This window comes from Oryctolagus cuniculus, chromosome 2 (assembly GCF_964237555.1).
Source record: "Oryctolagus cuniculus chromosome 2, mOryCun1.1, whole genome shotgun sequence".
Lineage (NCBI taxonomy): Eukaryota > Metazoa > Chordata > Mammalia > Lagomorpha > Leporidae > Oryctolagus > Oryctolagus cuniculus.
The window spans coordinates 175,863,233-175,885,207 of record NC_091433.1 but is presented as its reverse complement, the minus strand read 5'-3'; the positions used below and the strand labels follow the sequence as shown (position 1 = coordinate 175,885,207).

General features: G+C 63.1%; 2 protein-coding genes across 13 annotated transcripts; both read left to right on the top strand.

The window, feature by feature from the left end:
* Positions 1-3,214: 3,214 nt before the first annotated feature.
* EMILIN1 (elastin microfibril interfacer 1) lies at positions 3,215-10,293 on the top strand. 2 transcript variants are annotated; one of them, XM_051843067.2, is made up of 8 exons: positions 3,215-3,767; positions 4,517-4,660; positions 5,103-5,305; positions 6,411-8,339; positions 8,737-8,853; positions 9,217-9,234; positions 9,329-9,466; positions 9,662-10,293. In XM_051843067.2, exons 1-8 carry the CDS (start codon positions 3,598-3,600, stop codon positions 9,997-9,999), a joined length of 3,057 nt encoding a protein of 1,018 aa, XP_051699027.1. In that variant the 5' UTR covers positions 3,215-3,597; the 3' UTR covers positions 10,000-10,293. The 2 variants fall into 2 exon arrangements, with proteins under 2 accessions (XP_051699027.1, XP_051699028.1); XM_051843068.2 differs by having other exon boundaries at positions 3,217-3,767; positions 4,535-4,660.
* Positions 10,294-10,443: 150 nt separating this feature from the next.
* On the top strand, positions 10,444-20,783 carry KHK (ketohexokinase). Of its 11 annotated transcripts, none has more exons than XM_051843093.2 (8): positions 10,444-10,613; positions 14,598-14,714; positions 16,876-17,010; positions 18,566-18,638; positions 19,256-19,402; positions 20,130-20,218; positions 20,299-20,456; positions 20,543-20,783. In XM_051843093.2, exons 2-8 carry the CDS (start codon positions 14,683-14,685, stop codon positions 20,626-20,628), a joined length of 720 nt encoding a protein of 239 aa, XP_051699053.1. In that variant the 5' UTR covers positions 10,444-10,613; positions 14,598-14,682; the 3' UTR covers positions 20,629-20,783. The 11 variants fall into 11 exon arrangements, with proteins under 11 accessions (XP_051699053.1, XP_069925437.1, XP_069925434.1 ...); XM_070069336.1 differs by lacking the exon at positions 16,876-17,010 and adding an exon at positions 16,541-16,675; XM_070069333.1 differs by lacking the exon at positions 16,876-17,010 and adding an exon at positions 16,447-16,675.
* The last annotated feature ends 1,192 nt before the right edge of the window (positions 20,784-21,975 follow it).

Here is a 21,975-nt window from a genome sequence, read left to right as displayed (position 1 = left end):
GGCCTTGTGCCTGGAAGAACTGAAATGAAAATGGTCTCTGGGACGCAGCTAGACTCAGCTAAGAACTGACAATGCTTGAAAAAAAGCTTGGATGGAAAAGTATGTGTGGGAAGTGAGACAGGCAAAGCCTCACCCCGGGAAGACTGGGGCGGGTGAGCGAGGGCTGCAAGCAGGGCATTGTGGGACTCAATCTCTGATTGCTGTGCCATTTTCAAGAAAAGCCCATGAGGCTAGGATTAGGCTTGAGGAAGCAACAAGACCCGGGGGCAGGGGAACTGGACCCCAAATCCAGCGAGGAGGACTCCTAAGTCTTACACCTGGAGTCAGAGTTGGCAGGAAAAGGACAGTGTATCCATGTGGGGAGGAGTGAACTTTGCCAGGAACTCCCCACAAGCTTGCCTCCCCATCTGGCTTGGCATGACCCGAGGCTCAAGCCATGATTCCTCCCACCTTCCTCCCAATATTCCGCACTCCAACGGCGAGTGTCGGGCAGAAAATGCTCCTATTGCTGCTGCCCCCATGGCTGGTGTGGCCCTGGGAACATGAGCTCACCACGCAGGCAGTGACGGCTGAATGAATGAGTCGGTTGCCGAGTATGGCCAAGATTTCCCCTGGCACTAGATCCTTGGAAATCCCCCATCCCGGAGAAGTTATTAACTAGATCTTGTCCTAGTGCCCCGCCCCAGGGACTTAGTCTTTTTTGGTGTTGAGAACTCTTACCAATCGCTTCGGAACTTTGTGGCTGCCTGACAAAAGCATTGCTATCACGCAGGTGCCTGCCACCACCCCACCTCCATCCCCCACATCCCCGTAACCTGTCTGCAGCACAGCCTGCGTGCTCCCCGTAAGGGGCTGATGGGTCCCCAGCGAACCCGAAGCTGCAGGCGTATTGGAGATCTCGGGAACATTCACATCAGCTTCTAGGGCTTTGCTCCTGATCACAAGACAATGAGATGAAACCTACTACAACTGTATTTCAAAGCCAACATTTGGACTGCACTTGTACAAGAAATTTTTCATCTCCAGGAGACGGGGAAATGGAATGGGTGAAATCGGGCAGTGACAAGATGACTAGAGAGACTTTTCAGGTCACTGGAGGCCCCCTGCAGGGGGAGGAGAGGAAGAAAGAACTCAAGTGGCAGCCAGGACCATCTGCAGGGGAAGTCGGCCAGCTGCTGAGGCGAGACCAGGGCCCAAGCCGCAGGCGGCCCCTGACAGCTCTCTGGGAGCCAGGTCCCCCCGCGTGCTGATCCACACGGGTAATCACAGATGTCCATTTCTGTGGCTCCGGCATTGACCGTCACCACCCTGTCTGTTACCAGCCCTTCTCCCAGCCGTCAAGGCCCTGTCCTGGGCCATAGACCTCAGAGGCAGGCCAGCCAGAGTCCCACTGAAGATTTGGTGGCATCCATTCTCATGGCTTCCAGTGCCTGCCCTGCAAAGGGTGCCTAGGACCACAGTGCACATTTCACACTGTCTCCTGCACGGCTGTTTCCACTGGGGCGTGTTGCTCTCAGCTTCAATTCAGGATGCCTCAACTAAGGTCCCTCTCTTTCCTCCAAACCTTCTCTGCTTTGTGGCATCCCCCCTCCTGGCTCAAGCCCTGGAGTCATCTCTACTGACTCCTCCCATCTGGCCCCTCAGTACCTCTGCAGTCACCAATCAGTCACGACTTTCCCTTCCTAGCCACAGTCCCTGTCCCACCAGAGCCCACGGCTGTACCACTTTGTGGTTTAGAATTTGGAAGGGACCTCAGATGTCAGACTCCCAGTGGCATCCTGGGAGTTGAGCAAGGTTCTGACAACAGCTGGGTGACTCCTTGTGCTCCAGTAGGCCCCCCCTTCTCCCCCAGTGACAGCACCTTCTTCCTGTATGACAACCTCTTCTACCTGAAAACTTGTCACCGCCGTCGGAGCCCCTCCCTCATCTAGCCACAATCTGACTCCAACTCTGTCCCCCTCTCCTCACACAGAGTCCGTGTTTATTGAGCATATACTATGAGCCAGGCACTGTTCTGAAATGGTTTCTGGAAATTAACTCACTCAGTCCTCTCAAGCCTGGGACGGCTGAGCCCCTTCCCCTCCCCTCGTCTCCGTTCTTCAGTTCTCCCCCACTGTTCAGGCTGTGCCAGCTGCCTTCCCTCCTCTTAGCCAGACCCCGTCGGCCCTCGGCCCACCCTGCCCCTGCCCTGTGGTGGTTGGGTCTCAGGGCGGTGACCTGCTTCACACAGCCTCAGTTGCTCCTTCATGGGCGGGGGCGGGGTGGGAGGTCTTTGCCACCTGCTGCCATCCCCTGGGCCGGGCACAGAGCATTCTCCTGTCTCCTTGCTGTCTAGTGCCCTGGCGTCTCTCTCCCAGAGCACGCCCACGACAGGAGAGCCCGGGCTGGGACACCATGCTGCGAGTGCCTGTGGCACAGTGGCCAAGTTTCTGCCTTCTCACAGAGGCGCTCAGGTTTGCCTCCAGTCGGGGAGTGAGTTCCTGTGGCGCTGCACACACAGGTCCCAATCTTTACACCCGGGGTAGGGTCTGTCCTTCACCGAGACCAGCCTGGGCCCCTTATTCGTGTGGCCCTTTAAGAAAGACATTCTTCCTCCTCCTACCTGGCCCCTCCATTGCTTGACAGAGACAGCTCTGTCTCCAGGTCCCTTTCTCCCTCTGCCGGCTTCACTGCCTGTCCTGCCTGCCTTTTTCTTCTCCCTGGCCCAGGAACCCTCTCCGCTCTCCTTCTTTCTCCCCAGTCACTGACCGAGGTGCTTGGAGTCTAATCTCACCGCGACCATTGACTTGCTGTGTTACCTTGGACAAGTGGCTTTCCCACTCTGAGCCTCAGGGCGCACTAAGAAGCAGCTGGACTGCATGGTGAGTGGTGTCTGGCTGAGCCCTGCAAGTCTCTTTTCTCTTTCACCGCCCCCACCGGCCAGGCTCCCTCCCTCCCTCAAGTCCTCTCTCCCAGGGGAGGCCCTGGCCCCTGAGAGCTGTGGCTCTGGCCCCTGCTCCCTGTCTACGCCTCCTCCCAGCTGTGGCCCTGGCTCCGTGTGCCCTGTCTGAGAGGCTGGCCCCAGGCCCGGCGGCAACTCCACATTTCTGTTTTTCCTTTTTTTTTTCTCTCTCTCTCTTTCCCGGAGTTAACAAGAAGCAGATGTGGCGCCCGATGGTTGGAGAGGTGGGGGGAGGCTGGACCGGGAGCCAGACAGGGGGAGGGAGGGGAGGGACTGGGGAGAGAGGAGGCGGCCGCCCCACAGCCGCTCTTGCGCCTCTGACCGGCCACAAGGGCAAAGCCCTGTCACCCCCAGGATCCGGCCATCAGGAGAGAAGGGCCAGCTGTGGCCGGGGGGCGGGGGCACAGGGGCAGCATCCGAGGGGGCCGGGGCGCTGAGAACAGACTCCCCTCAGGAGTGGAGAAGGGGAGAGCGGAAGGAGTCTGAGGAGGGGAGAGGAGGGGAGAGGGGTCAGCCCAGGCAGCCCGGGAGGCGGCGGCGTGCGGCTGGGGGCTGCCTGCAGGAAGCCGGGCAGCGGGACCGAGTTGGCTGTCCCGCGGAGTGCGCCGGCGGCCAGGCCGGGATGTGCCTCTGAGGCCCCGCAGAGCGCCCCCGCCATGGCCCCCAGCACCCTCTGGAGCTGCTGCCTCTGCTGCCTGCTGACCGCGGCCGCGGGCGCCGCCAGCTACCCTCCCCGAGGTTACAGCCTCTACACAGCGGGCGGTGGTGCCCTCAGCCCTGGGGGGCCCCAGGCCCCCAGCGCACCCCGGCCTGCCAGCCGCCACAGGTAAGCTCTGGGGCCCAGGCCGGAGGCGGGCGGGACGCGGTGTCCCTGGGAAGGAGGGCAGGGGAGGCCCAGGTGGCCCCTCACAGGTCTGCCTTCCTGCCGGGCCTTTTCCAGGGTCCCCTGAACAGTGGACGCCTAAGGGGCATTGGCGCCCACGTCCTCCCGAGGGGGGACCTGCAGTTGGGCACGGAGGGAGTGTGAGGGGCATGGGCCAGGCTTTCCTGCCGGCTGCCAGCTGTACACCAGCCTGGATCCTCGGGCTGATCCTTTGTCCCCATCGCACTGGGTCCTCCTGACCCCACTCCAGCCCCCCGGGGGGGCAGGGCTCATCAATGGCTTATTCTCTGCTTAACCCTGAGCTGAGCAGGACCCCTGCCTGCCCGTCCTCTCCCCTGCGGGGTGGGTGGAAGCCAGCATCCAGGAGATCACCGACAGGGCCGGGCCAGTGCTGGCACTCAGCCTACCACGCTGGGAGTGAGCCGGGGCCAGAAAGGGATGCCAACACTTGCGCGATGTGGAAGCTCCCAGGACCCCACAGCCCCGAGAGTGGACCTCTCCGGGGTGCGCTTTTCCAGTCTGTGCCTCTCCCCATCTTGAAAAGTCTTTATCTGCTCCTGCAACACAGGAAGGCGTGGGGCCTGCCCCTGCCGGGACCCTGGCTCTCACTGGCCACTCAGGACCTTTTGACCCAGCCCCTCTGGTCGTCCCTGGGCCTCCTCCGGGACCTGTGTTCTGGTGCTTGGGTCCAGGTATGGTTGTGCCTGCAGGAACTGGTGTGCTTACGTGGTGACGCGGACGGTGAGCTGTGTCCTTGAGGATGGCGTGGAGACTTTTGTCAAGCCGGACTACCAGCCCTGTGGCTGGGGTCAGCCCCAGTGCCCCCGAAGCGTCATGTGAGTCCCGAGAGCTTGGGGTGGGCCCTCAGTGGAAGCTGCATTAGGCGGGTGCTGACTCAGGGAGTTTGTACAAAGCAGATAGCAAGGGGCAGGCCTGGGCTCCAGCCAGAGGAGGCGCCGAGGCGACAGTTTGGCTGGTGGGGCACAGAGGGCAAACTGACCTCTCCTGCAAGCACCCAGAAGCTTTCGGTGGCCTGGGACAGGTCATCTACAAGGGGGGGGGGGAGATCGAGGTCCTAGCACAGGGCAAGGGGAGGAAGAGCAGGGACTTGGCCCTTGGCCAGAAAGCTGACAGCTGTCAACTGAGCAAGGCCACATGCGGGACAGCTACAAGGACCCAGCCTGAGGGCAGGCCTGACCCAGCAGCGGCTCCGAGGACAGGGGCCGGGGTCCCTGCCGGGACAGGCAGCACTGAGGAGGCCGCCTCTGCTTCTGCCAGGTACCGCAGCTTCCTCCGGCCTCGCTACCGTGTGGCCTACAAGACAGTGACGGAGATGGAGTGGAGGTGCTGTCAGGGCTATGGGGGCGATGACTGTGCCGAGGGCCCTGCACCCTCCACGCCGCAGCCTCGGCCCCGGCCTGGCCGCCCCAACCTCTCTGGCTCCAGTGCAGGCAGCCACCTGAGCGGACTTGGGGGAGAAGGTGAGCAAGGGAGCTGCTGGGGGTGGGTGGGGGAGCCGTCCTGAGCAGACAGCGCGGGCCAGGCTGCCGACGGGAAGCCGCGCTCCAAGTCAGAGAGAAGGGAGTTCCTGAGATCCCTGAAACTCCCCATGCACGCCTTGCTGTGTGTGTGTGCGCGCGCGCGTGTGCACGCGGACAGCTAGAAAGCAAGAGAAAAAGAAGGCAGAGAGAGGGGAGTGCTCTCGCACGCCCACGTGTGGCCAGGATCCTCCCTAGTTGGGAACAGCTGTGGAGGAAGGGGACCGTCCTCTGAGGAGCTGGGTCTGTGGGGAACAGCTGAGACTACAAGTCCTAGCATGCACTGCACCTGACTCTGGGGCCCAGGCCGCCCCGTGGCCTCCGGAGACTGCAGATCCCAGAATGCAGCAGTTCCCACGGCTTCTCCTCCCCGTGTGCGGGGCACTCCGGATGCGCCGTGCTTTCCTGCCAGCGAGATAGCCACGCCATAATTATGGAAACAGGAACTTCTGGCTGACTGTCTGACTAGGCAGCCAGAGCCCCAGCTGGCTGGCCGCGGGCCCTCTGTCTGTCCCCGCGGTGCTGGAGGGACGTGATGCCCAGTCACAGCTCCAGCGCAGCATGGCCAACGGGCCTCTCGGCCAACCCCACCTTGTTCCGCTTGACGGGAGACAGAGAGGGTCATTCTCATCCACAGTGAGGAAGCCATGTCCACAAAGTCAAGTGACACTGTGGACGGGTGGAAAGGACGTGGGCGTGGTGGCCAGACGATCTGGGTGTGAAATTGGCTCTGCCACTCATTTAACTAGTGCGCCACCATCAGTGCCCTAGCCTCTCTGGTCCTCTGTTTCCCAGTCCATACAATGGGAAGAATTAATAGTATTTGCCCAGGGGAGCTGTTGTAAGGGGAACAGAGCCAGGTTCAAACTCGCCCTAGAGGCATCAGTGAATTGAGGTTCCTTTTTCTTTTGCTCAAATCAAGGAGAGGCTGGTGGGCTCCAGCCTGCAAGCAGCCTGGGCCTGACTCCTGCTGGACAGGGGGCTCTGGGCAGTAGTCCCAGAGCTCTGAGGTCCAGCCTCTCTGCCCTCTCCCTCCCCCCACCCTCAGGTCCTGGGGAGTCAGAGAAAGTACAGCAGCTGGAGGAGCAGGTGCAGAGCCTGACCAAGGAGCTGCAAGGCCTGCGGGGTGTCCTGCAGGGCCTGAGTGGGCGCCTGGCGGAAGACGTGCAGAAAGCCGTGGAGACGGCCTTTAACGGGAGGCAGCAGCCGGCGGACGCAGCCGCCCGGCCCGGCGTGCACGAGACCCTCAACGAGATCCAGCACCAGCTGCAGCTCCTCGACAACCGCGTCTCCACGCACGACCAGGAGCTGGGCCATCTCAACAACCACCACGGCGGCGGCGGTGGCGGCGGCAGCGGCGGGGCCCCCGGCCAGACCCTGGCCTCGCCTGGCCCCAGTGAGGAGCTGCTGCGGCAGCTGGAGCGCCGGCTGCAGGAGTCGTGCTCCGTGTGCCTGGCGGGGCTGGACGGCTTCCGCCGGCAGCAGCAGGAGGACCGGGAGCGGCTGCGAGCCCTGGAGAAGATGCTGGCCTCTGCGGAGGAGCGGCAGCGGCCGCTGGCTGGGCCGGCCGCGGGCCGCAGGCCGCCTCCGGAGTGCTGCCCTCCGGAGCTGGGCCGCCGCCTGGGGGAGCTGGAGCGCAGGCTGGACGTGGTGGCCGGCTCCGTGACGGTGCTGAGCGGGAGGCGCGGCACGGAGCTGGGCGGCGCCGCGGGGCAGGGGGGCCATCCTCCCGGCTACACCAGCCTAGCCTCCCGCCTCTCCCGCCTGGAGGACCGCTTCAACTCCACCCTGGGTCCCTCAGACGAGCAGGAGGAGGGCTGGCCTGGGAGACCTGGAGGGCTCGGCCACTGGCTGCCTGCTGCCCCGGGCCGGCTAGAGAAGCTGGAGGGGCGGCTGGCCAACGTGAGCGGGGAGCTGGCTGGGCGACTGGACCTGCTGGAAGAGCAGGTGGCGGGGGCGGTGCAGGCGTGTGGACAGCTCTGCTCCGGAGCCCCCGGGGAGCAGGACTCTCAGGTCAGCGAGATCCTCAGTGCCCTGGAGCGCAGGGTGCTGGACAGCGAGGGGCAGCTGCGGCTGGTGGGCTCCGGCCTGCACCAGGTGGGAGCGGCAGGAGAGGCCCGGCAGGCTGTGCTGGAGGGGCTGCAAGGGGTTGTGGGCCGGCTGCAGGAGCGCATGGATGCACAGGACCAGGCAGCTGCAGAACTCACGCTGGGGCTGAACGGCACGGCGGCACGGCTGGGCCAGCTGGAGGGCCTGCTGCAGGCCCGCGGGGAGGAGGGCTGTGGGGCCTGCGGCGGTGTCCAGGAGGAGCTGGGCCGCCTTCGGGATGGCGTGGAGCGCTGCTCCTGCCCCCTGCTCCCTCCACGGGGCCCTGGGGCCGGTCCGGGTGTTGGGGGACCGAGCCGTGGGCCCTTGGACGGCTTCAGCGTGTTTGGGGGCAGCTCAGGCTCGGCCCTCCAGGCCCTGCAAGGAGAGCTCTCTGAAGTTATTCTCACCTTTAGCTCCCTCAATGACTCCCTGCACGAGCTGCAGACCACCGTGGAGGGCCAGGGTGCTGATCTGGCCGACCTGGGGGCCACCAAGGACAGCATTATCTCAGAGATTAACAGGCTGCAGCAGGAGGCCACAGAGCACGCCACAGAGAGCGAGGAGCGCTTCCGAGGCCTGGAGGAGGGGCAGGCGCAGGCCGGCCAGTGCCCGAGCCTGGAGGGACGACTGGGCCGTCTCGAAGGCGTCTGTGAGCGGTTGGACACCGTGGCTGGGGGACTGCAGGGCCTGCGTGAGGGCCTTTCCAGGCACGTGGCTGGCCTCTGGGCCGGGCTGCGGGAAACCAACAGCACCAGCCACACCCAGGCGGCCCTGCTGGAGAAGCTGCTGGGGGGGCAGGCCAGCCTGGGCAGGCGGCTCGGCGCCCTGAACAGCTCCCTGCAGCTCCTGGAGGGCCGACTGCACCAGCTCAGCCTGCAGGATCTCACTGGTGAGGGGCCGGAGCAGGCACGGGGGACCCCCTCCAAGCCCTCTGTCTCCCCGCACCCTGCAGCAGCCCAGCCTCCGCTCAGCTGCTTTCTGCTTGCTCTGCCCCCCCATGAACTGCAGCCCCAGCCTCTGTTCGGGGGGTTCCAGCCTGTCCCAGGAGATGGTGGGAGGTCCCCGCTCCCTCGCGTCGCCCAGTGGCTCAGCCAGGCCTGTGGGTGGAGGTGCGATTTGTTCTGCCAGCCACACAGCCGGCATGGGCAAGCCAGGCCCCCCTCCCCTTGTCAGCCTGCAGAGGCCCACCTGTTTCAGCCCCCTTCCCTACCCGTGGGGCCACCGCTTTCCTCGGCCTTCGCAAACTCCCTTTCTGGCTCTTTTTCAACTTAGTTTTGTTGCCCTAGGGCCTGCGGGTGAGGCTGGGCCTCCAGGACCTCCTGGGATGCAGGGGCCCCCAGGCCCTGCCGGACCTCCAGGGCTTCCGGGCAAGGATGGACAAAAGGGGCCCATTGGGCCACCAGGTACGTGGGCCAAGACCCTGGCTGCCGCTGACCCTTTGGGCAGCCCAAGGCTTGACATTCCACTCTGAACTTGACAGAGAAGGGAAAGGGCTGAGGGATTGGCTGGTGGTGGACAGACGACCAGGAGCCGGGACAGTCGCCGTGTTTGCCATTGGCCGTGCTGGCCCCAGTGCTGCCCTGGAGACTAAGACTGGTCCTACCAGGGCCATCTGGCATGGGAGGGGCTGCGGTGAGGGCTCAAGGCCCAGCAGCCGAGCCCTGAAATCCACAGGGCACCAGCACAGCAGGGGAGACTTAGCCAGTGTTTGCTGAATGACTTAGCGAGAGCCGCACTCCTGACTGCTCTCCTTTCTCTTCCCACAGGCCCCCAGGGTGAACAGGGTAAGTTGCTTCCTTCTGATTCTGGAGGGCAGAGGACTTGGGGGGGGCAGGTCTGCCCTGAGCTCCTCTAACCCACCCCCCACCCCACCCCCAGGAGAGGAGGGGGCACCTGCCGTGCCTGTGCCCCGGGTGGCATTTTCAGCTGCCCTGAGTCTGCCGCGGTCTGAACCAGGCACAGTCCCCTTCGACAGGGTCCTACTCAACGACGGAGGCTACTATGACCCGGAGACAGGTGAGCAGTGGGGACATGGGCCCTGCCCGCCTTCATCCTCACCGATCGGGCAGGGGAGGGGCGTCATTCTCCCACCTGCTCTTCCCCGGGGCTTGCTCCGGCCCAGGCCCTGTTCTGAGTGAATGCAACAGCAACTGAGCGCGCAGCGGGGCCTCCCCACCCCGAAGCCCTCCTGACGCCCACCCTTGTCCTCAGGCGTGTTCACCGCACCGCTGGCCGGACGCTACTTGCTGAGCGCGGTACTGACTGGGCACCGGCATGAGAAAGTGGAGGCCGTGCTGTCCCGCTCCAACCTGGGCGTGGCCCGCATCGACTCTGGCGGCTACGAGCCCGAGGGCCTGGAGAACAAGCCGGTGGTGGAGAGCCAGCCCAGCCCCGGCGCGCTGGGCGTGTTCAGCCTCATCCTGCCGCTGCAGGCTGGGGACACGGTCTGCATCGACCTGGTGATGGGGCAGCTGGCGCACTCGGAGGAGCCGCTCACCATCTTCAGCGGGGCCCTGCTCTACGCGGACCTGGAGCTGGGACAGGTGTAGACAGGAGCCGACCTCACCGCTCTCAAGTGTCTGCGCCCGCCAATGAGCCGGCGGGCCCCGCCTGGCTCGGAGCGCCGTTCTGGGCGCCCAGCCTCGGGGACTCAGCGCCCCCGGCCCAGCTCCGGCCTGAGCCCCTTCCAGGACCCGGACTGCGGAGGGCCGATGCTCGCCCCTCCGTCCTTGCACCAGCCCTGCGGGCCGACTCCGGGGCTCTCCCGAGCGGGCTCCGGCCCCCACCGCCATACTAAACTATTGACGAATAAACACACTTGATTTTTTTTCTACAAAACAAAACAAGCCGTTCCGCTCCAGTCCGTGTTCCGGGGTAGGCAGGAGTACACGGGACCGTGCGGGAGAAGATGGCAACGCACGGAGAGGATCCCCGGCCCCGCGCCCGCAATCGCCGCCGCCGCCGCCGCCCGGCGCCGAGGGGCTCTCGCGGTCACGCCGGTTCCGCCCGCGTCCGCCAGGGGGCGCTCAGCGGCGTCTCGCGTCACGTGACGTCCGGAGCCCACCGAGCGGGCGGGCGGAGGAGAAGCCGGGCGGCAGTGAGGGCTCGGGTCGCGAGGCTGCGCTCAGCCCCGCGGGTGCAGGGCGGAGAGCCAGAGCGGCAGGTGCGGCGGAGGGCGCGCAGGCGGCGCGGTACTCGTGCGTGCCCTTTCTCCTTGCGTGCGGCAGATTGCTTCACCGCGCTCTCTAGCCAGGTCTGCACCCACCCCGAGCCCGGGGGACGAGCTAGGAAGCTGAGGTCCGGGAGTGGGAGGTGTTGCCACCTGCGAGGCCAGGTCGGCCGCTTCGGGGAGACCTCGGGATCGGCCCTCTTGGGCCGGCCTGGGTCCTTGGGCTGCGGCGGCCGGGGCCCTGCTCCGTTCCCTGCACCCTCCGGCGCCGCCGTGGACTCCCGGGGGAGGAGCTGTGCACGCGGAGGAGGAGCCGGGGCAGCCCCTGGGAGCGGGACCCGGCCCTGCGGGATAAGAGGCAGGGCCCGGGAAGGCACTCCGACAGCCTGGCGGGCCCAAAGCTCGGGCGCAGCCTCATGGAGGAGAAGCAGATCCTGTGCGTGGGGCTGGTGGTGCTGGACGTCATCAATGTAGTGGACAAGTACCCGGAGGAGGACACGGACAGCAGGTAGGGGCGCCCGGGCCCCTCCAAAGCCCCGGGCACCGCTGCAGCCCTGCGTGTGTGGCCCGCGGCCAAGACCACCGGGCTGCTAGCCAGAGACCCTGCAGTGAGGCCGCGAGGGTCCAGCCTTCTCTGCCGGGGAAGCCTGGGGGGCTCTTAGTGGGAGAGGAGAAATAATGGACGCAGCCTTGTGGAGCGCATCGGGCTAGGTCTCAGGATTCCCGTGTTGCGGATCAGCAAGTACAGAGAGGAAGCGATTTATCCCAGGGCAGACAGCTGGTGGGCCCGGCGCTCCCACCGCCCACCCCGGGAGTGTGCACTTGCTTCTAAATGCGTTCTACCAACCTGTGTGCCACATATCGGAGGGTGCATCAAGAGATTCATGGAAAAACAGATTGAAAATATTTGTTTTTGTGCAAACTATTTTGAAATCCATGTAGTTTTTTTTTTTTTTTTTTTATAATATGCATTTCCACGAACTGTTTGACGGCCTTGCATATATCTTGCCTGTTTCTAAAAAACATCTGGGGTCGCCTAGGGTAAGAGGTATGAGCAGTTAGAAGGTTCCAGCACATTTAAAACCGTGGTATCTGAGCTTTGGCCCAAGGCTTGCTGGCACCGGAGGCGGTGCTGCGGATGCCACAGGAGAGGTGGTTTGGGAGCCAGTTTTCCCTGGAGCTAAATTCCACAAGGAGTTTACCAGAAGTCGATTTGAGAAAGGTCAGGGAAGAGCATTCCGGAAAACATCCTTCTAAGTCGCCTGGTAGACGCTGGAACGTCCTGTGTGGTGGTCACACCTGCGCGTGATAGGGTGCAGCCGTGGAGGCACCTCCCGTGTGGCAGGGACCCTGGGACGTGCTCACGGCTCTCCAGTGGCTCAGCCCAGAACCAGATAAAAGCTCAAGGCTGCCTCTGACAAGATGGCCCTGAGGCTGGCTGGGGGAGAGACCGGGCAGGGTTGACGCCCGTGGGAACCGTGCAAGGATCAGTCAACTCCGTGCAGAGGAAGAAGCTGAAGATGTGGAGATTTGCACGGTTCGTCAGCGGCATCCCCACTTGCGTGTCTGGGCTCAGAACGGAGCGCTCCAGCCCCGCGCCGGCCCCTGCACTCCCTGTCCCTTTGCTGCTACCTGGCTGGTGGAGCTGACCCTGTGCTTTGGGCACAGGGTTTGCTTGCCACAGGTGCAGGGACAGTGCGGAAGAGAGTCGGGGTGTTGCTGCATAGACCTAACTCACTTTCCAGGGTGCAGCCAGCCCCAGGCTACCATGCACAATGAGGGGTCAGGGCTGCTCTTGGGGGAGTGGAGCAAATTCCACTGCCGCAGGGTCTCCCAGGGCTGTGCAGGGTCTGGGGAAGACCCCAGGGCCTCTTTCTACTGCTCTGCAGGGCGGGGGTGGGGTGCTGCTGGCTCCCACGAGGACAGGGCAGGCTCACAAGGTGAGGGCCAGGCCAGGTGCCTTCTACGGAACACTTCCCGAGCTGGCCATGTCTCCTGCCCTCCAGGCGTGCCTCCCCTCCCTTCAGCCTGTGGCTCTGCTCAGCACAGCGTGCCTGGGCTCTGGTGTCCCCCTCCCCTCTGAGGGAACTCCTCCCTTGCTGGGCATCTCAGCATCACTGGGCCCAGGGTCTCTGTGCTCAGCAGGCACTCGGGACTCTAGGGAGCTGCCGCTTGGAGCTCCATCAGACCCACGGGGAGTGGCCCTGCCACAGAGCAGCCTCCTCCGGCTGAGCCCTTCTGCACAGCAGGTATCAGTGACTGGGGAGGCTTCGCACAGAGCAGAATTCCATACCCTTTCTTAGGAGCCCCATCAAAGCTTGGGCCTAACTACTTCTTATTTAAAAAAATAAAATACAGGGTAAACAGCACTGCTTTGCAGCCAGGGATCCCAGCTCTGCTGTCAGCTGGGTGGCTGGACACCTCCTTTCCTTGCATGCCGGTTTCCCCAAAGCACAGAACTTGAGCGCCATGGGCCCTTTACAAACAAGTGCCCCCTCTTTCTATCCTGTGAGACCGGGCTCCCCATTTCCCCAGTCTGAAGGGAGCTTCGGGTTAAGTTCTGTGTACAAATAGGCATTGGCCTACACATCCCCATTCAATGATTTCTCCGAAATACTGGTTCTTTGTTCCTCTTACTGCGAGTGCCATGACCGTAACAATTATTATAGGGCTATTTTGGAAGTGGCTCCATGGAAATAGGCAGCAGCCCAGCCGGTTTGGCGCTCAGCGTGCCGGAAGGAGCTCGTGGGTGTGCCTGACTTACCGTTTGGGTTGCCGATGACACCGAAGCCCTTTGGGAGTATCTTGTTCATTTCCCTTTGACAGATTTTCAGTAAAGGATGGAGGAAAAAAGGATGGAGAAAAAAAAAAACTTTTTAAAAAAGGCAGAGTTAGAGAGAGAGAGTAGGAGAAGAGAGAGAGAGAGAGAGAGGTCTTCCATCTGCTGGTTCACTCTTCAAATGGCCACAACTACCAGGGCTGGGCCAGTCCAAAGCCAGGAGCCTGGAACTCCATCCGGGTCTCCCACGTGAGTGCGGGGGCCCAAGCACTTGGGCCATCTCCCGCTGCTTTTCCAGACACATTACCAGGGAGCTGGCTCGGAAAATGAAACAGCCGGGACTTGAACCTGGCTGGCATCACAGGCAGTGGCTTAACCGGCTGCGCCACGGCGCTGGCCCAGCCCCTCTTTTTAACATTTGAAATCGTAAGAGTTAGCCCTCCTGCCTGCACTCTGAATGAGCCCAGTGTCCAGGCTTGCTGTCCTGCCTTCCTCATTTCCTAACTCGGTGGTTATTCTTCAAGTGGCTCTCAGGGACAGGGACAGGTAGGAAGTGTGATACCCTGGGGAAGACACAGTCTCTGAGGCCCTGGCCTGTGGGAGCCCCTCTGACTGGCTGGGGACTAGTGGCTCAGTCAGTGGAGCCCCCATTGATGATGACTTGGGGTGAGTGGTTTCCTGGCGCCTCTGGAACAGATGGAACCATCGGCACTGACTGCTATGAGCTTCTAGGCCTGCCCTTGACCAAGCCCCTTCCCGTGGCTGAGCCCCAGTTATGTCATCTAGGAAATGAGCCAGTGACCTAGATGGTTTCTGTGCAGCAGGGTCTGCTGACCCTTGCATCCTGTGGGCCCCCACCCAGGGGTTGGGGTTGGCTCTGGTTCTACCAGGCCAGTCCGCTGGACCTGCAGGGACCCCCCTTGTCCCAGGGGTTGGGGGTTGGCCCTGGTCTCCCAGGCCAGCCCACTGGACCTGCAGGGATCCCCCTTGTCCCAGGGGTTGGGGTTGGCCCTGGTCTCCCAGGCCAGCCCACTGGACCTGCAGGGACCCCCCTTGTCCCAGGGGTCGGGGGTTGGCCCTGGTCTCCCAGGCCAGCCCGCTGGACCTGCAGGGATCCCCCTTGTCCCAGGGGTTGGGGTTGGCCCTGGTCTCCCAGGCCAGCCCGCTGGACCTGCAGGGACCCCTCTTGTTCTTCACAGGTGCTTGTCCCAGAGATGGCAGCGTGGAGGCAATGCGTCCAACTCCTGCACTGTGCTGTCCCTGCTCGGAGCCCCCTGTGCCTTCATGGGCTCGCTGGCTGCTGACCACGTTGCCGAGTGAGTCCAGGAGGGTGTGCCCACTGAGGAGGCTTGCCTTGGGGGAGGTGGAGTGGGACAGAACCCTGGGGTGGGGGGATGAGAAAGGGGAGCTGGGTGGAGGGGTGCAGCGCCCCGGGGGTGGGGCGGGGTGGCGGGCGGTGGCCCAGTGCTTTGCTGCACAGGTTTTGCGTCCACAGCCGCTTTCCTGCCGCCTGCCTGGAGCCTGCTCTGGCTTCCCCGGCTCTCCTCCCTTGCTTCCTACAGGCTGCTGTGGATTTGCCTTTGCCCTTCCCAAGTGCCTTATCCCGGCTGCAGTGGGACACACTAACTCTCCCTCCCTCATCCATGGTCCCAGGGGACGGGCAGGGCAGGTGAGAGTTCCTGTCCAGGACACCCCGAAAGCACGTGCCCATGCTGGGCCCAGAACCCACAGCTCCCAGCTGGCTGTGGGGCCGCAGCCTGTAAGTGGCCCACACGCTTTCTCCACGTTGGCTGCTGCGAGGGCTCAGGAGCCCTTTGACCCCTGGTGCTGCCAGCTCAGCACACACTTATCGGGAGGTGAGGCCCACACTTTGCCCACTGTGGGCAGCGGGGCAGGCTGCCAGGTTGCTGGCTTGTGAAGTGCAGTCCTTTGAACTCTAGTTTGAGGGGGGCTGCCAGAGCCCAACCACCTGAGCCACAGCCAAACTCCCCACCCTGGAGAACTGGTACAGAGTGAACGGGAGGCGAGCACCTGCCCTGTGAGAGGACAGAGGGCCTCGGGGCCCAGGGCTGCTCTCTTCTTAGCCCTTGTCAGTAGCTCCTCTCCGCCTCGTTAGGGGCGGGACTGCAGTGCTGGCTTAGGGGGTAGAGAGATCTTCCCGAATGCAGCAGTAGTGCTGAGGGGTGGCCTGTTCAGAACTCACCCTGTGTGGGCAACAGACATTTAATGAGCACCTACTATGTGCCAGGCACTGGAGGTGTGCATAGTTGTTTGGCAAACCAACCCATCGGAATGATGCTTTGGGAAGGCCACGTAGAGAATGCTTGAGTCGTGCCGATGCCCTGATTTGGGACCTGCAGATCTGTCTTGTGCAGCGTCCGTGTTGCTGGAAGTAGGGGGGGTTCTGGTGAGGGGCCCCGGGTGGCGGCTGCACCGCTGCGCTGTTGCACACAGAACAGCACGTTTCCAGGGCGGCTGCAGTCTTCCCAACAGCACCCGGGGGCTCACTCTGGCTGGAGGGAATTCTGGGTAATTGTCCAGGCCCAGCCTGAGGGGTTCCAGGCCCTGGAAGCCAGCTCCCCTGGCTGCTGGAGAATAGGGCGTGAGCAGGTCTCCAGGGCGGCCCCACTTCCTGGATGGGCATCCAGGAGAGGCAGGCATGGAGTGAGAGCTTAGGTCAGGAAGGGGACTCCGAGAGGACAGGGCCGCAGGGCGTGGGGCTGAGCGTGCTGGCAGAGGTGCGGGTGTGCCAAGTCTCACCCTGGTGATTAATGATTAACTGGGCCCCGGGCCAGTGCCCCCATCTACTTGGCTCCAACAGGGCGCAGGGTCTAGGCCCCACATCCACCCCCTTCCACCTCTGTGAACAGGAGCCGGTCCTTTCCAACCTGAGTTGGATTGGAAGACGGAGTCAGGGTTGGAGGTGCTTCTGCCAGGACCTGCAGGAATGTTCTTTCTCGTCGCTCTGCGCCCCGGGCTCTGCAGCCCTGCCTCTCCTGCCCCCCTGCACAGCCAGTGGCGAGACCGCGATGCCTCACTCTCTCCTAGCCCCTCTGCTTGTCCCCCTGCCCTCCCTGCCAGCTGCGCTGTGCTCCCCTCAACCTTCGTCGAACTGCGCCCCCTGGCTCGCTTGCCCTGGCAGCTTTGTCCTGGAGGACCTGCGCCGCTATTCTGTGGACCTACGCTACACAGTCTTTCAGACCCAGGGCTCTGTCCCCACCTCCACAGTCATCATCAGCGAGGCCACTGGGAGCCGCACCATCCTCCACGCCTACAGGTTTGTACACCTGTCTGCACCTTGCCAGCTGCCGCCACCGCCGCCGCCACCGCCGCCGTCACCAAACCCCACAGCAGGACCTTCTCCCAGAGGACCATGTGCAGCCACACCCCCTTCCCACTGGCCTGGGAGGCCCTGGGCCCGTGCAGGCTCTAACCTGTGTCTCCTTGCCCTCTCCCTGGCTCGGGCTCCTCCCCAAGCTTCCTGGTGGCCGACTTCAGGCGGCGGGGCGTGGACGTGTCTCAGGTGGCCTGGCAGGACAGGGGAGAGACCCCCTGCTCCTGCTGCATCGTCAACAGCACCAATGGTTCCCGTACCATTGTGCTCTACGACACGTAAGGCCCCCGGCCTCGCCCTCCACCACCCACCAATCAGCCCTCTTCCTCATCGCCACCATGGGCATCCCAGCTGGCCCTCTGTGGCTTCTCTGTACCAGAAATTGCCCCCACGCCAAACTGTGCCGTGATTGCTGAATTGTCTTCAATGAGGGGAGAAGTAGGGTGGAAAGGGACGGGTTCTATTCTGCCTGGTAACCAGGCCTGCACCAAATGTAATTAATGATGTGATTGCTCCATAATTAGTCAATCAGCGGCTTGGGTGTGGGTGCGGGGAAAGTGCTCCCAGGAGAGGGGAGTGGGTGATGCAGTTCAACCCATCTTAAGCCCAGAAGGGCTAAGGGGCCCACGGGACCGTGCAGGGTCAGCCCTGGGATTGCCAGCCTGCGGCATGCACCAAGGAGCTGCGGTATATTCCAGCCGGCTGAGAGCTCTGAGGGTTCTAGCACAAAGGAGTGGGACCAGACAGCCACACACCATTCAGTCATGCCTGAAGCGCAGGGAGCAGGGACACTGGGCGGCAGATCAGGCTCATCTGATGGGGTGCCAACCCGTGTGGGGGGGGTGACTCCCTCCTGAAGAATCTGAGGTTCAGGGACCAGGAATCTGTGAGGGCCCAAGCCCAGCGCCCCAGGGTTCAGGCTCCCTGCCTGCTCACCCTGACCGAGGGACATGGGAGAGGGGCAGGCAGCCCAGGATCAGCTGCAGGGTCCCTGGGCTCTGTATGTCCCAGCGAATGAGTGAGCGCCCCGCCGCGCCAGAGGTGACCTTCAGACTGGGCAATCCCAGTGAACTGCTCATTGGGCAATAATCTGTAGCTCCTTGGCTCCAGGACGCACCTGGGATTCACGGGGAGGGGCTCTGGGGAGAGAGGTGTATTGCCGGCTGGCCTCAGTCCAGGCGCATGCACAGATGCTCCGTCCAGCTGCAGCTGGGCTGAGAGGCAGAAGGTCCCCGGGCACACAGCTAGTGAAGTGGACAAAGGATTGGGCCACGGGCCATGGAGGGGGTGGGGTGGAGGCAGACCCCTTCTGAGTCTCCATGCCTAAGCTGGCCAAACATAACTCTTTGCCGCCGCCAACCCTGACCTCAGAGATGTCACGGGGGCTCTGGACGCATGGCGGGTGCTCCCAATACAGAAACGGGCATGATAGACCAAGCTTCCCTGCAGGATCCCCCAAGGGCTTTGGCGTCTGCTGGGGCACTGCCTCCTGGGAGTTGTGTGCACTGGCAAGGGGAATTCTGGGAACTGTAGTTCCCAGTGCTCTTAGAGCATTCTGGGAGACTGGTCTTCGAGGCACACAGAGCTGGCCCCTTGTGTCCGGTGTTGCTGTTGAGTTTACCCTTAGATAATACCAGTCTCAACCTCAAGACGGGGCACCCCGGGAGGCTGGGGCAGGGCCCATCCTGGAGCTGAATTTGACGCTCCTGAGCTGTAGATCCAGCCTCCTGCCATGTGCCTGCAGTGCCGGGCACAGTCCCCAGCTGCCCGTGACAGCCCGGCCCCGGCTGACCTCACTAGGCCCTTCTCTGTCCTTTCCATCCTGTGACCTAGGAACCTGCCAGATGTGTCTGCTAAGGACTTTGAGAAGGTTGATCTGAACCGGTTCAAGTGGATCCACATTGAGGCAAGCCCCGCCCCAGCCTGCTTTTTGAGGGACTCAACTGGCTAGCCCCGCCCACGTGTTCTGCCCCCTCCTTGGTGTCTTTGAACCATGGAACACCTAGAAGTAGATGCGTCCAACTCCGAGGCCCCTCTCCACGCTTCCTTCCATTTTCAGATGGGGAAACTCAGGCCCGGAAACACACACAGGAGGGGGGCTGGCTCCGGGCACAGTCCAGCAGGTCCTCTGGCAGGAGGCCGGCTCCGTATCCCCCAACCCATTGCATCCAGGAAGCGGGAACAAGAGCTCCCAAATGCAGGGAACTAGACCTTTGCCTCCAAGATGGACGTTTTAGAGGGAACCTTGAGAAGTCCTGAGTTCTAATCCCAGCCCTGTCATTGAACTCACTGTAGGGCCTTCAGAGCTTTACTCATTATTTTCTCATCTGTGACATGGGAGAGCCATTTGATGAAGTCTGCAAGGTCCATGACAGCTCCAGAATTTTCTAACTTAGGAAGGGGTTGCAGTCCCTGTCCCCTATTCCCCGCCCCCCACCCGCCCAGAGTCCCAGCAGGGAGCAGGAATGAGCCAGATCAGCTGGACAGTGCCCTCCGGCCCTAAGTTGCCCCTCCCGGCCCCAGGGACGGAACGCATCGGAGCAGGTGAAGATGCTGCAGAGGATAGAACAGCACAACGCCAGGCAGCCTGCAGAGCAGAGGATCCGGGTGTCCGTGGAGATAGAGAAGCCCCGGGAGGAGCTGTTCCAGCTGTTTGGCTATGGAGAGGTGGTGAGTGCGCACGGAGTCGGCGTGCTGCTTCCAGCGTCCCGCGTCCTTCCAGCATCCCCTGGCCCACCCCACCCCCTCCCCTGTGCTGGCACCGCAGCCTCTGGCTTGGTGGTATCGGAGGGCCGCAGACCTCCAGCTCTGAGTTCAGCAGTGGCCAGGGAGCAGACTTTCTCCACTCCCGGAGAGCGGGGGCGTTAGGGTGCCCAGGGGTCTTGGACGTGGCCAGAAGTATCTCCTCTCTGGACCTCCTCGTTCTTTCCCTCTAGGCAATGAGGGGCGGAGTAGGAACATGGAGAGGTACATCTGGGCAGAGCTGGGAATGTGGCATGTGGTCCTTTGTCCCCAACCTTGCCACGCAGAGGAATCTCCGGACGCCCGAGGCGCCGCCTCCCGGTTTTCCGTTGCCTGCCGGGGGCGAGACCCCCGTCGTGCAGCTGGTGTGGAGGGAGCCCTGGAGTCTTCCGTTGTCCCGGCGGCTGGGAAAGCGGACGCGCAGCCGTGGGGCCGCGGAGACCGGCAACTGCACGCCGAGGCCGGCACACGACCCGCCCCCAGAGGGCGCTCCCGGCTCTCCGCGCTTCCGGGCCTCTGGTCTCAGAACAGACTAGCGCTCTCCCGCAGTGTAGACAACGGCTGTGCGCGACAGCGGGATCCCGTGCCAGGCAAGCTGCGTGTGACCTGGGCAACGCCAGGCCGTGACCGCCAGCCTCTCCCCCGCCGCCCGCAGGTGTTTGTCAGCAAAGACGTGGCCAGGCACCTGGGCTTCGGCTCCGCGGAGGAAGCCCTCAGGGGCTTGTACTCGCGTGTGCGGAAAGGGTGAGCCGCGGGACGCAGAAGGGGCCGTGTGGGGCTGGGTCCGCCCGGGTGGTGCGGCGGGCTGAGGCCAGATCTTGCAGGGCCACGCTGGTCTGCGCCTGGGCCGAGCAGGGCGCCGACGCGCTGGGCCCCGACGGCCAGCTGCTGCACTCCGACGCCGTGTCGCCCCCACGAGTGGTGGATACTCTGGGGGCCGGAGACACCTTCAACGCCTCCGTCATCTTCAGCCTGTCCCAGGGTGAGTACGCAGCGTGGGGCGGCAGAGCCGGGCTGATCCGGCGCCCCTACGGTGCCAAGTGGCCCCAGCTGCGTGTCCTTGTGCAGGGAAGAGCATGCTGGAGGCACTGAGGTTTGGCTGCAAGGTGGCCGGCAAGAAGTGTGGTGTGCATGGCTTCGATGGCATCGTGTGAGAGGCCCCAGGCCTGGCATCGCCCGTGTGTCCAGCCTGGCGTCCCAGCTGCCCTGCTCCTTGCTGGCCGTGGGGAGGGGTCTGTGTGTGCCCTGTGTCGCCTCCCACCCCTCTCCTTGCAGAGCCACAGAGCAAATAAACCTCCTCTGAGCCGGCGTCCCCTCTATCTGCTTCCTGGTGGCTGGGGACTCCCACGGCTTCCAACCACGGTCCTCCCTCCTCCCCTCCATTCCTCAACTTGACCTTCACACCCAGACCGCTACAAGGAGGCGCTGCCCAGGCCAGGGCAGCAGGAAGTGCCCCAGCCTTGCCACCCGCCCTGTCCTCGGGGTGCAGAAGGCTCAGCCGTCCCTGCACTGGGCAGAGGCCTTGAGCCATCACCCCCCCCAACCCCGCCCCGACCCCCTGCAGGCAAGGACGCTTCACTCGTACCCTGCAGCAAGCCTGGAGAAAATCGCCCCTGGGCCCCAAGCGGCTGAGCCCCTGGACTGGCCAGTGCTTTGGCAGCCTCTCTGTGGTCAGGTGGGGCCTTCACCGCCCAAGCCTGCCTCCTTGAGGGGCTGCCTGGAGCCTGCAAGGTCCACCCTCGGCACCTGCCTTACGGTTAAGGCAGCTGCGACCCAGGGTCCAGGGTCCTCCCTCTGGCAGATCGGGTGTGGAGGGCCTGTGGGAACTGGGGACTGCCACGCTTTGCCTGGGGTTTGAGTGTCCCAGGGTTCCTGCGTTGGAGTTCAGTCCCCTTTGTGAGGTGCGATGAGGGTGGGAACTGTGGGGTGTAGAGGCAGGGCCTGTGCGGGTGTCTAGACTTACACAAGGTCGTTAGGGTTGAGCTCTGGGATTGAATCCTGGTGGTTCTGTATGAAGGGGACCACAGCGCCTGTGCGCGTGCACACGCTCACACACACACACACGCACGCACACACAGAGCATCTCGCCATGCGGTGCCCTGTGCCCCTTGGGACTCTCAGCAGGAAGGCCATATCACCAGATGTGGCCCCACCGCCTGGGACCAGAACTGCAAGCCAAAATAAACCTCTTTTCTTTATAAGTTATCCAACCTCAGGTGTTTTGTTATGGTAACAAAACGGCCTACTACACGGGCCAATTCCAAAAGGAGACTTGGGGCAGTGTGTGTGGAGCCGTGCAGTGAGGAGCCTGGGCCTCAGTGTCAGTAGCTGCACGGCACCTTAGGGTGCGTTACCTAACTCCCGGCGCCTCAGGTCCGCGTCTGGGAGACGGCGCTGGTTCTCTCTGGTCATGGAACTGTCATGAGCGTGAGATCAGATAACATATGAAGTGTCCAGCACAGTGCTTGGTGTGTACCAGGCTCTCGGAAAATGATCTTTGG